This window comes from Melospiza melodia, chromosome 9 (assembly GCF_035770615.1).
Source record: "Melospiza melodia melodia isolate bMelMel2 chromosome 9, bMelMel2.pri, whole genome shotgun sequence".
NCBI lineage: Eukaryota > Metazoa > Chordata > Aves > Passeriformes > Passerellidae > Melospiza > Melospiza melodia.
In genome coordinates, this window is record NC_086202.1 from 29,377,139 (window position 1) to 29,391,220 (window position 14,082).

The 14,082-nt window shown below is 39.4% G+C and overlaps 1 protein-coding gene across 2 annotated transcripts in view; it reads left to right on the forward strand.

The window, feature by feature from the left end:
* Positions 1 to 8,737, forward strand: part of CABCOCO1 (ciliary associated calcium binding coiled-coil 1) — a 50,873-nt gene extending 42,136 nt beyond the window's left edge. For both annotated transcript variants that reach the window (XM_063162864.1, XM_063162865.1), the window contains exons 6-8: positions 4,597 to 4,656; positions 5,054 to 5,188; positions 7,902 to 8,737. In XM_063162864.1, the coding sequence (XP_063018934.1) occupies positions 4,597 to 4,656; positions 5,054 to 5,188; positions 7,902 to 7,943 (237 nt within the window). In that variant the 3' untranslated portion in view covers positions 7,944 to 8,737. The remainder of the gene's footprint in view (positions 1 to 4,596; positions 4,657 to 5,053; positions 5,189 to 7,901) is intronic.
* The last annotated feature ends 5,345 nt before the right edge of the window (positions 8,738 to 14,082 follow it).

A 14,082-nucleotide genomic window follows, 5' to 3' on the forward strand; every position in this document is an offset into this window, starting at 1 on the left:
TCAGAGGCAGAGTTTTAGGCCCTCATTGATCTTAATTCTACTTTTAATATTAATACAAATGCGTGTAGTGAGGTTGTGCAGGAGGAAGCTCTGCCACCTCAGTCACACCACAGAGATCAGGTATCTGGATTAAGTTTTTGAGTGCTTTGTAAAATCCTTTGGTCCTTTGGACCTCGTGTACTCAGTTGCTGCAGAAGAGGATGGCAGATGTGTTTGTAGAGCTGTCAGCAGCTCCCAGGAACCTCCTGTGGGAACGCTCGTGGGCGATGCCTCTGCAGGCAGCTGGGGTGGATTTGTTGTGTTTGCATATGCTGGCAGGTAAAAGGGGAGGGATTAAAAAAAGCAGGCTGGTTTGAGTCAGTGCATCTCTGTCCATTAGGTATTCATTCAAATTCAACCACATGAAATACAGGCATCCAACAAACCACCTCTTGTAAGTGCCTTTTATTGCAGCAGCTGAAATTCAGCACATTTGTAGGTCTGGGGCCCACCATGTTTAGCATGAATAGCAAACTAATGTAAATTCTGTAAATCCTCTGTATTACAGAGTTTGTTTGATAGCAAAGCTCACATATATATGAGAGAAATCTGTGCAGGCCTCTGGTAGGATAAGGTCCCATGGCATACAAGTAAAAACTGCACAGGTGATATGAATATAGAGAATAATGCACAAAGAACTCCCTTTTTGAAATTCATCTGCCCTTCATATAAATCAAACCTATATCCATTGAAAGGCTTGGAAAGATGTTATGAGGCTTTAGAAATGGTCCATGTTGAACGTGGGATCTTTTTTCCAATCCTTATAAATAATTATTTTCCTGTGTTTGGTAAGTTTAGCTGCAGAGAATTTATGTTAAGACTGTGTAGAAAGGAGTACAGAATTTCAGGTAATATCAAGCTGAGAAGGTGGTTTTAAAATATTTCTGTGGTACAAAAGCTTTCTATCGAAGAGGCAAATGCATCACCCCCTCAGTCTTTTTTCTCGTTTATGAAATAAGTAAACATAAACTCTGAATTCTCATTTTCAGTAAGCATGTTAGTAAAGCCAAACTGACCTTGACCTTAGCTTTGCTAATTCCCAAACTCTGATATTTATTCCTGGAGTAGATTGTTCCCCTTCATACCACATACATAAATACTGCAAACCTTTTCAATGCCTTGAATTAGAGTGTAAGTAAATAGCTAGTTTTAATCTACATAATATTTTGAGAGCAGACATTCTGTGCTATGACTATTAAGATATTCCCAGCAGCCATTTCTATAATACTAAAACCTCTTATATGTATTATTAAAAGTAACACTATCAGCCAGGGCTTGTTATATGCCACAGAAACTTTAAATAATAAAATACAGAATGGATAAAATCTGCAATAATAGTAACTTAAGAAAAATTAATTCAAGTAAGAGATAACATCAGGGAGAAAATGCAATGGTATATTGGTAAGTTATGCAAAGCTAATTTTATTATAACTACCACATCTGTGGAACTCATCTATTAGAACGCTTTACCAATCTTCTTTCCTGTTATTATTCTGTTGTAGAAATTTCCCTCTGTACTATCTTACTGTCTTTTCTCTGCCTACATTTGTAAAAAGGCAATTTGCTACCTCTCAACAACAAGAAAAGTGTACGAGTTTATGTACAGAACAGCACAGTGCTTTTTATACAAACCTGTCTTTATGCAGACGTGCAGCAGTAAGAATTGCAGAGCAGGGCTGTGGCACGGGGCTGTGCTCTGAGAGCAGTGTCTGCTCTCAGCCCGGCTGCTGCCCCTGGGCTGGGGAGGTGCTGCTGACCCATCAGCCCCATGTCAAGCTGTGCTGACTTCCCCAGCCCAGCGGCCTCCTGGCACCCCACCTCACCTCAGAACTGGTAAGAATAGTGCACCTAATTGTCCTTTCAGTCTCTTTCAGAGCAGCTGACACTGATATGCCAGCTGCATTTGTGCAACTGCCTCACAATGTCTTGATGTTTGAATTCCTGTGGACCCGCTGGACCGCAGTGTGCAGGAAAATATTGCCAATTAATTTTTAAGGCATTATCATCTTGCCAAACTGTTCCTCACATTTCGATAGTTATATTGATTCAAGAGGACACTTTGAGTAATACATCTTTGTCATAGTGAATAATGCTCACATAATGACAAATCTTCAGGAATTAAAAAAAGGAGAGTGAAGTTTTTAATGTAGGTCAGTGGAAGTAATTCACCATAAATTTACTCAGTCTTCAGAAACTAGCAACATTTTTTTAAAACCTTTGTAACTGTATAAAACTTACTGTGTCTCCTTCTCTGTTTTTAAATAGATTTTACTACAGAGCCATTGGTGCTATTAAACATGAGGTTTTGTTCAAAGGAAACACAAAGACTTAATTGTATTTTTTAAAGGAAAGTATTGCATCAGAAGGATTCATTTAAATACGTTTGTTGGCTTCGGGCTCTCACCACAATTCATTCGTTCTAATTTTCCCCTGGACTTGTTAAGGACACAATGTATAGAAGGGAGCAATGCAGAATGGCATTTTTAGGTCACTATATTTTGGCTGTAAACTGTAGTCCTGCTCATAAACTTGTTATTACTAAACAAAAAGCTTCATATTCTACATTGAAGTTTCACAGTCCTTAAAAAAAACTTTTGGCTGACTGTTGGGACTATTATGGCTCATTAAAGAGACTAGTTCTGCTGTAATTTAGTTATTTCTTAATGATCCAAGAGTTATTATTAGACATGGAACAGATGAGTAAAGAATGGCTCTCTGTAAAAAGACGCAGTGAAGTAAAAATATTATTCAGAAAAACAGAACCTCTAAAAAATCTTATCCATCCAGCAAAAGTGTATTTGATTGGCTTGGAATTGATTCTAAAAACATGGTCTATTTTTATTACATAATTTGATTTTTTTTTTTTAATTTGGACTGGAGAAAAAAAATGGAATGATAATTTAATCTAAATAAAAAATATATTTTTAGTGAATAGGCTACTAAGCAAAAAATATTATTTTAAGGAAGCAGAAAGTAATTTTGAATTGTCATCCACTTCAGCTAATATTTTTAATAAGAAAATATAAGGGAAGAAAATTGAGATAGTTGCTAAATTAAAAAAGCTCTAGTTTTTTAAAAACTAGAATTTGAATACAATGTGTCTTTGTTTTTGAAAGAAATACAGTTTGAGTCAGTTTTTTCATTTTGATTCCAAGCACAAACTTTCTGACTATTTCTTTTGTGAGTATGTAGGCATTGGCAAAGTGCTGAAAATTTGAATTACAGTGATAAAAGAAAATGCTTCTATAACTCTGTTTTTCTCCTCGGTTGCAATCTGCAAATCTTTCTGTCAGCCTGTTAGGTTCTTATAAACACGGGCTAATGCTATCTACCTACTTTACTGAGCTCACACATAACAGGGAACCTTGGTGGTAGTGACAGAGTCCAAACAGAAGTTCTGAAAAGCTTTTAGAACTACAAAAGAGATTTTTATTGTAATGAAGTGGCTAGGTCTAACTTTGTATTTTCAGTTGTTGCTATCACTTCTGCACATGTATAGAAGCTTTAATATTTTCAGCGTGTTAACTGTAGCAAGTAACTAAATGACCCAAATATCAACCTAGCTAGAATTTCAAAAGTATGAGGAAATTAATTTATGGGAATTGCAATTACCCTGATGTGAATTAATGTCGTTTACTTACACCATCCAAGCAAAATCCTGTTTGTAATCGCTGACTCAGAACTGGAACATCTGCCTCGTATTCTCGATGGGCACTTCCCCTGCAGAGGCCCCAGACACACCATTTCAGTGCTGTACCCTGCTCCTTGCTTGGCCACAAATGCCTTTTTTCGCCCTATTTGGCACATATGTTTTCTGTCATCCATTTTTTTAAAGTAGGACACAAAGCCTTCTTCCTTTAGAGGACACAGGGCTGCCTTGTGCATCACTCCTGAGAACCTGAGCATGGACTTGGTGTTCCATCCAGCTGCTCCAGGTGGGAAAAGCCATGCCCTTGTCAGAGCATTCCTGGAGCTGCAGGTCCCATGGTCCCCCTCTCTGCAGTGAGGTTCCCACGGTCACAGCAAAGGAACAAGAAGAAGCAGCAAAACTCGGACCATTAGCAACTCTTAAATTATAGTTACATATTAAAATAGTTTCCTTAGGGCCTTATTTGATTTTGTGTCACTGCAACTTCACTCCATCCGACTCCTTTGATACTCCCCTGCAATTCCAAACTGCAACAGTGTCCCCATTCAGAAGTGACAAATTTGCAGTGGGAAGACAGAATGTTACCTAAGCACTGTGTTTTCTAAACGTAATTATCCACATGAGTAAGAAGCTGTAGTGTTATGAAATTATGAAAATCATCTGTTCTTTCCAAGCATTATAAAGAGGGCCCCTTGAGATGCAACTAGAAATTAAAGCTGATCTATAATCATTTTCAGAATGCTTTCCAGTTCTGAGCACCTGGATAGTAACAGAAAAGGTATTGTTTTTTGCTGTTTGCCAACCATTTCATTTCCATTTAAAAAAACTGCAAGAAACCTCTGAGCAATAATTAAACATAAATTACTTTCTTCTTTTTTCTTTTTTTTTTTTCTATTTAATACTACCAGGATGAGATTGAACTTGACCAACCTGCACTTTCCCCCTCAGCTTCAGCAACAGAATCTCAGGTACAGTTTTGTTCCTTTTAGTTTATTGGGGGCAAGGGAGGAGGGGGGGCATTTAAGCTGTTTTTCTATGAACTGCCATTGGATCCCAGTCACTGATGGCATTTATTCTCTAGAACATAGCATGCATTCTCTTCTAAGATTGAATGAAAAGACATTTAATGCAATAATCAGTCAGCAGAGAACATTTATTTGAGTGAGCCCATCTGGGCTCTCACCCTGTGGGAGGATGTGTCTGCCTGGCCTGGGCAGTGTGAGACAGCCACGATGGTCTCTGTCAAGGCAGTGCTTCCCAAAAGCAGCTCTGTGTTGTTGCCTCTCTTTGTGCTGGTGCTGCTGGGTCTCAGAGAGGACAGGGGGATGTTCTAACTCAGTGTTTCCTCTGGCTGGTTGCTGCTAGGGCACTGACCAGGGGGATTGCCTGCAAGAGCCCTGTCCAGGGGCAGAATCTTCCGAGGCTGTAGCTGGTGTCACTGCTGAAGAGGAGAAGTCTGCAGTGTGTGAAATCCCAAATGAAATTATTGGCAACCTTGAGGTACTATTACTAGAAAGCTATTCACTAATTCTGTCTATGGTTAATTAGCTAGCTCAGTCTTAATGAATATAAACTGTGTTTGTGCTAAAGCTGGCAAAAAGCACATCCATATGCTGTAAAAATGTGAATTAGCCTCTATAAATAACTCCTAGTTTAGTCAGCTTACATATGATAAGATAAAAAATACTCAGTAATATGACAACATATATCTTCAGCCTTACTATGTGTCAAAAACACAGGCCAAATCCTGCTCTCAGTGATGTCAGTGATAAAATTCCTTCTTAGGGGTTCAGGACCAGCTGCTGTACTGGAGTATATGCAATGTGTGCTTAATATAAATTGTTAGATGCATCTATGTCACACATCCTTCAATTTGTGTAAGAAATGACTCACTTATGCCAATTTTAGGCTTTGTCTGGTAGGTGTGTGACTACACAAGAGCTGCCTTAATGAAACAGATCAGCTGTCAGTATGTGGTCTTCAGACTCTGAGGGGTCTATGATTTCTTTCTGTGAGGTTCATGGAAGAGAAGGAAGCTGCTGTCACTGGAATTAACAGGAAATGATTGAAAGCCAAAGAACAGATTTGCTAGAACAGATTTGCACCAAGGAGCTGCTGGAATTTGGTCTTACTGGCAAGAACCAGGTGGCATTGGGCACTTTGAACTTCAGATACAGCACATTAGACACTATTGACTAAGCAGCAGTTTAATAAATACCTAATATTATCTGAAAATACTATGGTATTGGTAAATTGCTTTGCTTGTACTATGCATCAGTGGGAAATATGAATTAGAATTATTGTATGAATTATTATATTAATTAGACTAGATTAGATCATTAGATGAACCTATTTGAGTTCATATTCCATTTCAACATGTCTTTAGAAATGGGAGGGAATCTCTGGCCTGTGTTATCTCATTCCTGTCCCTATCAATAGAAAAGAGTAAATATCTGGTTTTCACTTGACCTTCATGCCATTAACATCAGTGTTAGGAGGCTTTTTTGTTTTTTCTTTACAAGACTGCACAGATGAGAAAAATGCTTTCTTTTTTTCTTTTTTTTTTTTTTTTGTTTGCAACTCTGGTTGTATACAAAAAAAAATAATTTCCCCTCAGGTTTTTAATTCTTTCACCAGTGTATCATTTTCACCTGTTCTCTCAGTTTCTTGACCTCCAAAGAAGTCTTATAATTAGATTTTTACCTGATTCATGATCAAACTCATACTGTTTTTTGTTATGTGTGAAATATAGTTTCACAATCTTCATTATGCTCAGTATAGGCATTAACAATGCAACTGTTGCTCTAATTGAGTCTAGAAAATAACTTTTAGTCTGGTATCGCAGTGCTGACACTCAGTGGTCTCAGCAGCAGCCATAGCAAAGTGTGGTGGCAGATGATTTTCAGTGGAGGTAGGACCAGAGCCAGAGGTGTGTAAAAACTGGAGAAGAAAAGGCATCTGGAGTGGCTGGGAGTTGAGGATCATTGTTAGCCTAGAGGATCATTGTTCCAGCAACCAAGTGTACACATCACATAAAGGGATGAAGACATATTTGTAGATTCTTGAATTGAATATGGTGAAGACCATTTCCAAAGATTAAAAGTTGAGAGACAAATTCCAGCCTTTTGGTTCTAATCTGTGCTACTGAGAACTTTGAAAACATTTCAGCTGTCGTTACCCATTGATATATTGCAGAATAGCACTAACAGGGATTTCTAGGACTGGCAAGCCACAAAAGTTCCTAAAATGTCAAGTTTCTGCAAGTGCTTCTGGTACAAATCCATGCTTCTGGTACAAATCCATTTGCTTTATCAAAATTACCTGAATTCCATTAAGAATGTAACTCTGAGTTTTGGAACAGTTTATGTGGAGTCTGTAAAAGACCTGTCAGCCTGTCCCAGTTGTTTGAACAAAACTTTATGACTCTTAGAAATACTGTCATTGCACTCTTTCCATGTCTCTTGTATTTTCGCAGTGAGCAATTCTCATACTGAAAAATATACAAGTTACCCATAAAACACCAGTGTTTGTGGCCCCTTTTTCCAGTGATCCCACATTTCCAAGTGCTCTACAATCAGAAGTTGCTATGCATTATCACTGCCAAAGATTTCATTAGAATACATCACAACCCCTGTACCTTCCCCACAAATGTTACATTGCAAATTAAACACTCAATGTCTACAGCAGTTTGGATTTCCAGAATGAGATGCATATTCATAATTGTGTTTGTAATTAAGACAGACAAGCAGCATCACAGAAATACGGTTTTTTATTGTTCATTTTCAGTAATGCTTTTTAATTCCAGCACTGTTTCAATAAAACACATTACACTAGAGAACAAACATCTGCAGCAAAGGCAAACAGTAGGAACAACCCAGTCCCAAAGCAATTTTTCTGATTTGGTGTCTATTGGTAAAGGCTGTCTGGGAAGAGAGGAAAATTAGCTTATCTCCAAACAAGGTTAGGTGAGGAATGGCTGTCCCAGATCCCTTCCTGCTCGTGGCAGCCGTGCCATCCATCGGAGTGGTGCAGGGCAATGTGATAGCGCGCTATCGCCTAAGGACAGACGGCAACACCCGTCTGTCTGCAAAACAGGAAGGTGTGGAGGATAATGGCTGCCTTGCTGCTCCACTCTGTGTCAAGACCACAAAGACAATGTGCACCCTAAGATAGCTCCATCATAACCTCCTCTTTCTTCTGATTTGCTTTACAGGCAGACTTAAAAGAAAAGCTGCAAATGCAGGAAGAAGCTTAGACTTGGTGAAGAGAAAAATTGAAAAGTCCTAAATAGCCAGATAAGAAAGGTGATGCTGGGTTTTGCAGGAATTGGGCAGTAGGGGATGGCACATACAAAGGCTGGCTCACTACCTGAATCAAATTATATTTGTATAGAGGAAAATGGTTCTGTTAACATTTACTTTGAAGTATTTCATCCCAGTTCCTCAAATTTATGGTATTCTGCCAGCGTTGTTGTTTAGTTTAGATTTAAGTTGAAGATTATAAACAGAAGGGCAGGTAATTAAAACACGTTGAAGTTCAGTTTATTTCTGAATACAGTTTTAAATTCTAACTTAAAAAAAAAAGGTGCAGTTTTATTCTTCCAGTTGTGAAATACTTAACAGTTTCTGCTTTACACCTATGGTTTTTTTCAGGAAATGTTGCTACAAGGAAGATACATAGAGGGAAAACATTATTTTGAGGCACTGTAGCTATAATAAGGGGAGAATTTAATTAACATGTAATTACGCACCTTGCACTGTAGCTGTTCGCTAATAATATGTATGTTATTTTGTTTTAATTTGCTTCCTAAGCTTTAAAAAAACATTAATAGCTTACACTTCTTTCTTTCCACTATATTAAAATTGCATAACTGAAGAGTTTGCACTTAAGTATTCCAAGAAGAGGTTCTTTAGATTTCAGTGGATTATTTTCTGGAATGCATGTATCCTTTCATCTGAGAATGTTTCCATATTTTGTCAGACATTATAGAAATGTTTCATGCTCAAAAGGAATCCAACCAAATAAATGACCTCAGAAGAACCAGTTGAACATCTATGTTTCAAACTTGCAGTCTGTATTTGTTGTGTCACAGAACTCTGTGCCCTAGAAAGCATGTGAAATACAAGTCATGCTTTGAAGCATAAAGGCTGGATTGGATTGCATGTTTAGTGGAATACATGAGAAACAGAGTATTTTATTCATTGCATTTTCATATTTATTGACCACTAAGTAGAAAGTTAGATTTTGTTTAATTTCATCCTCATTTTTTGATGGTGGTAAATGAAAAAAATTTGCAAGCCTGACTCAGCCAGTCCAAAGAAGAAAACAGCTTGTAGCAGTTCTCCTAAAAGGTCTGATTTGATGCTGCCTGACTTTCAAGGGTAGTGGGCACAGGGCTGAGCGTGCAGCTGGAAGGGTCATTGCCATGTGCCCAGCAGGACGTGGTCCCACAGCTGCAGACGACACCCAGGAGCTGTGCCTGGGCACCAGGAGCCTGGGTGTGCTCTGCAGAGAGCGTGCCCAGTGTGGGCACAGAGCTCCTGCAAACCAGTGGTTCACTGCTTGAAGGCACAGAGCATTTTGCTTGGTCTCATGCACTGAGAAAAATTCTTCCCCTGGTATGTGATAAGGAGAAGTAAGGCCTGTAATGATTCACTTCCAAGTTCTCTTGATTGCTGTTTCCAGTGCTGGCCAGAAAACTAGTGAGAGCTTCCATTCAGCTGTTAAAAGCTGACTGTTCTGCTTTGAACAGTGAAGGAATTATTGAAGCATTATTAGTTTTGTCTTCAAAAAACATTTTGATTCCTGGTTATGTTGTTTGTTGTTTGATTCCTATGAAATATGATTTTTTTGTTAACGAAACTTTCTGAAATCAGAATGTCCTTTATTTTGATATATAAATCCATCTCCCAAGACATTATGCTAATGTCACCATTTCCCTAGTTTTGAACTCAAAGGTGAGAACAGAACTTTTGAAGAGAGACGTCCATATGACAAAGAGTATTTAAAATACTTTTTAGTGAAAATGTGTTATTGGCAATTTAGCATTGTTTAGCACTTCAGACCTAAATCTGAGGGCTGCAACATTCCTGCTGTAGTGCTAAACAGAAAGGGACTAACTATGGTTTATATTAAGACCAATGCTAAACAAAGACTTTTGCCCATAGCTCTTTCTCCCTCTCCCAGATTTTGTCGAACCTCTGGGAAATTTTAAAGTGCTTTGAAGATGAAAAATAGTATATGAACCTCAAGTATTACTGTGATGATTTGTTAGCAGTCAATCTTAGTACATATGCATAACAGCTGAGGTAGTGCAGAAATCCAGAGTGAAGTCCAATTCCCACAAACCGTTTTCGTAACCAACTTTCTGCTCAACTAAATAATGCTCCAAATAAAGAATAGCAGACCCTGGGATTTTCTGGGAGTGGGAAGGAGGATGGTTAGGAGCCTGAGGGAGGGAAGATGAGTAAAAGGTAGACATAGCATCTCTCTAAGCAGTCAGAGTGTGAGTTCTGACACAGCATATGAACATCGAATTGAAGAATTCTTTAATGTCTTCAGAATGTTAATATGAAATGCAAAACATCATGCTTTGGATAGATGGGTAAGAACAAAATGTTCAGATGCAATATGGTGCATTAGGAACAGTCTCCATTCTGTATTCCTGGCTTTCCCATTGGTTTAAATCAAGCTTGCTGTTTCTCCAGTCTCTCATGTCATGTTGAGTTACTGCTGTAGTCATCTCTAAAAATAATTATGCTGTCATTCCTTGGACCTACACTTGAGGCTTTGGTATTACTATCTTTGAGGTTTTTCGGGGTTTTTTTGCCACACTGTTGATCTAACAAAGTTCTTTACAATGCACATACATAGCATAGTTCTTAACAGGTTCCCACCCTACAGAGCTCTCAATTTAAAGCAGATAGATCTTGTAGAAATGAAGAGATGTTGTGTTCTACCTTGTCTGCCAGAGAAGTGGTGGTTTTCCAGGGGCAGAGGACAGATGAAACAGTATAGTTTCTCCTATATAAGGTATAATATTGATGCTTTTTAGCATCTTCATGGCAAAATCTTGGTCTGTACTAGCATTTTATAATGAGACAGTGCACAACTAGTAATTATCCTCTGTGAAAGAAAAGCTCTATTTTCAGGCAGTGCTTTTCTTCATTACACTGTCAGTGTGATGGAAGTTTAGATGGAAAGCAGCTTTTCTAGTAAGAAACTGGCTTGAAAGTGATGGGAGAGGAGACAAAAAGAGAAGACAGTTTTTTACCTGTTTTATAGTATTTTATCATGACCTTTTCTTCTCAAGCTTTTCTTCTCTTCTTTTGCACCGAATTTTGATTTGAATTTGAAAATTGCCACACTGTTTCTTTCCTAAAATTGCAACTGGCATTCCTAGAAAAATTGTTTTCCTAGAAAAGCCACTGTGCGTAGGCTTCAAATTCAGTTTTTCATAAGTGAGTATAAGACATTTTCTTCAATAACCTACACTGCTAACCTGACCACAGAACACGGGCAAAGTCAGCACTGGCCTGTTTCAGTCAGGCTCTTCAGCACATGATCCAGCTGACCACTCACACATGTTCATCCAGATGGGTGGGTTGTACTTACCTGAAAAGCCTCTGGAGTACAGGTTTGGTCCTGGGCTGACCCAGAAGGGTGTAGAAGAGAGAGCCACCAAGTTCTGTCAGCTGGCAGTCCAGAGAGGGCTGTGTTCAAGGTGAAATGCCCTCTGCTTCTCCACCATCCTTCACAAGGAAGTGACAGCAGTGACAAAACTCTGAACTGCTTTCCACGAGCAGCTCCGAACTGAACGTTTGGAATGAGCATTTCAGTCCATTTTGTTGTGGCACTTTCAGTGTGCAGAGCAAGCTTTGGGCTCCAGCAGTTGTGGATTCAGATCACATGTACCCAAAAAAAAAATTTCAAAGGATAGTTGCAGTGACTCATGTAATTGCGAGTCCCATTCAGATGCAGAGCCTTAAAGAGGACATGGGATTAGTAATGCTGCAGAAAGAACGGAATGTAAAATATTTCCAGAGTAGAAACAACCTGACATTTTACACAGTGAACTGCTTTAAATGCAATAGTGCTACTCTAAAGCTTGTGCTGTCCTTGACTCAACAGAGGGTGCACTAAACAGGGGGTTTGTTCATGCACAATTCTTCATTCACTAGGCCTGATGGAGTTGTGTTTATTTTTAATGCGTTTTTGAATGTTTCTGCAGCTGTCTCAAAGAACAGAAAAGGAAAAGGTGAGTTGTTACAAGCACCCCACCAGATAGGGTAGAGGGAACAAGTGGGGAGACCTGTGGCCTTGACATCAGGAGGCTGTGAGGAAGAATGGTCCAAAAAAGTTGTTCTCTTAAATAAGCATGGTACTTCTGTGTTACTGGAAAAAGGCTGGTGGAGCTGTATCACTTCAGGATGCTGATGTGCATGGTCATTCATGGTGGGAGCCTCTGGAGGTTGTTTTCAGCACTTTCAAGGTGATCCTGTTCCTCCGGTGACTGCAAAGGTGGCAGCAGGATTTTGCCTCCCTTCACTGAGGTTGGTCTACATGAATATCTCAAAGTTTTCATTTCTCTCTTTCCAGCCGTTTCTGAAGATCTTTCATACAACATTTCCTTGACATTTGAATCTTACATGTTTTAAATTTCAGCCAAGACAATTTTCTTGTCTATTTTTATGATTGTATTGATTGTAGCATATAAAATGTCTTATCTGGGTAGAGCAGGATCCAAGTATCCCAAGCTGCTACCTTTGGAGTTGGCTGTGGGAGATGCATAGCAAAGAGCATAGGAACAGGGCATCCTAAGGGCATACCCCTGCCACGGACTGGTGCTTTAGAAACTTGTGGAGCCAGAGTATGCACCCATGGGTTGAAATGGAAGGAGTTTGTCCAGCCCTTTTTTGACCTCAGCTGTGCTCCTGCCCACAATACTATTCAATGGCAGTAAGTTCTCACTGTCATTTTTGTGTTGTTGGTGAGCCCCAGCTGCAGTGGATACCAATGGCTCAAATTTCCTCAGCTCAGTGGCTTTCAAGATCCTCAGCTGTACTGGTGGCTTGTATGTCCTGAGAGTGGATAACCAGGAAGACACTGACTTTGCATATACAGCAGGAGCAGCAGAGACCCAGGTAAGAGAAAGCATCTGTCAGTCTCTACAAGACTCAGCCAGCATTTATGCCCTGTTACTGTTTGTCACTTCTTTTTGTGCCATATGTAACTTGGATTAATCCTCCTGAGCAGAGATGCATCATTCAGTGTTCATCTGTGTGTCAAGGGACACACAAAGTTGCCCTGCCTGGACAGAAAGATACTGACAAATGGAGGAAAAATGACCATCTTTGGTCTGTCAGGCAGACAGCAAATAGTTTGCTATTCTAATCATCAGAGCAGCAAGTTTCCTTGGAGCATGTAAGTCGTGAATTACCACGCAGCTCTGAGAGGAAACTTTGCCCTTTGATTGTTTTCCAAAGAAATGTTCTCAATTTCTTTACTGCCAAATTCATATTACAGATCATGCTAACAAATTTTCCCAAGCCTTCTTGACCTTCTCCCTCCTTTCCAGTAGTAAAAGAAATTTCACTCATGGCAGGGAGATGTTGAAGATTGCTAAATTTTGCTGATTTAGGAACAGAGTGAATGAAACAAGCTTAAAAATATGTAGATAGCACATTTCAGAATGCAGTTAGCTCCACTGGTAAGGAAAATGAAACTTGTGATAATTCTGCTGTTTGACAGAGTGTTAGAAAATTGCCTGCTAATGGGTAGGTGGGGAGGCTGCACATGCTCCCTTATGATGATGGCAGAAGTGTGTGTATGGCCCTAGGGAGCCCTGATTTGGGAGGATGTTGGTTTTGGTTTATTTTTCTTTTCTCCTTATTTTTCCAGTTAATCTGTGCCTGTTCTCACCAAAGTAAGACAAGGTAACAGCAATGCTTTGCTTCAAACGAGGTATTTTACATTGATTAGGGCTTGGAGGGCTCAGTGTTTAATAGCAGCATTTCCTCTGTTACTGACTCATTTGTAAACAGAAGAGTGAGCCTGAGAGCCCTCCAGCCTGAGTGAGGATTTTGGGGTGTTTTCTGAAAGAACAAGGTGAGAGGAAGACACCCCTTTGCTGTGCTTCCCTGCTGTTGGTAGTTTCTGTATGCAACTGCCACAGGGCAGTTTTGTCACTAACCCCAGTTTTTCATTAGAGTTTTCTTACCTGGCATCTGTCTGGATAAGAGAGGGATGCAGATTTTTGTGTTGGTTTTGCTCTGAGACCGTTCCAGCCTCCTTTTGAAATGTCACATTTCAACTTAACAAATTGCTGGGTCATGCAGTTCCGATGCCCCAGAAACCATTTTCAGTGACATACTACAAAAGCAGGACTGATACAG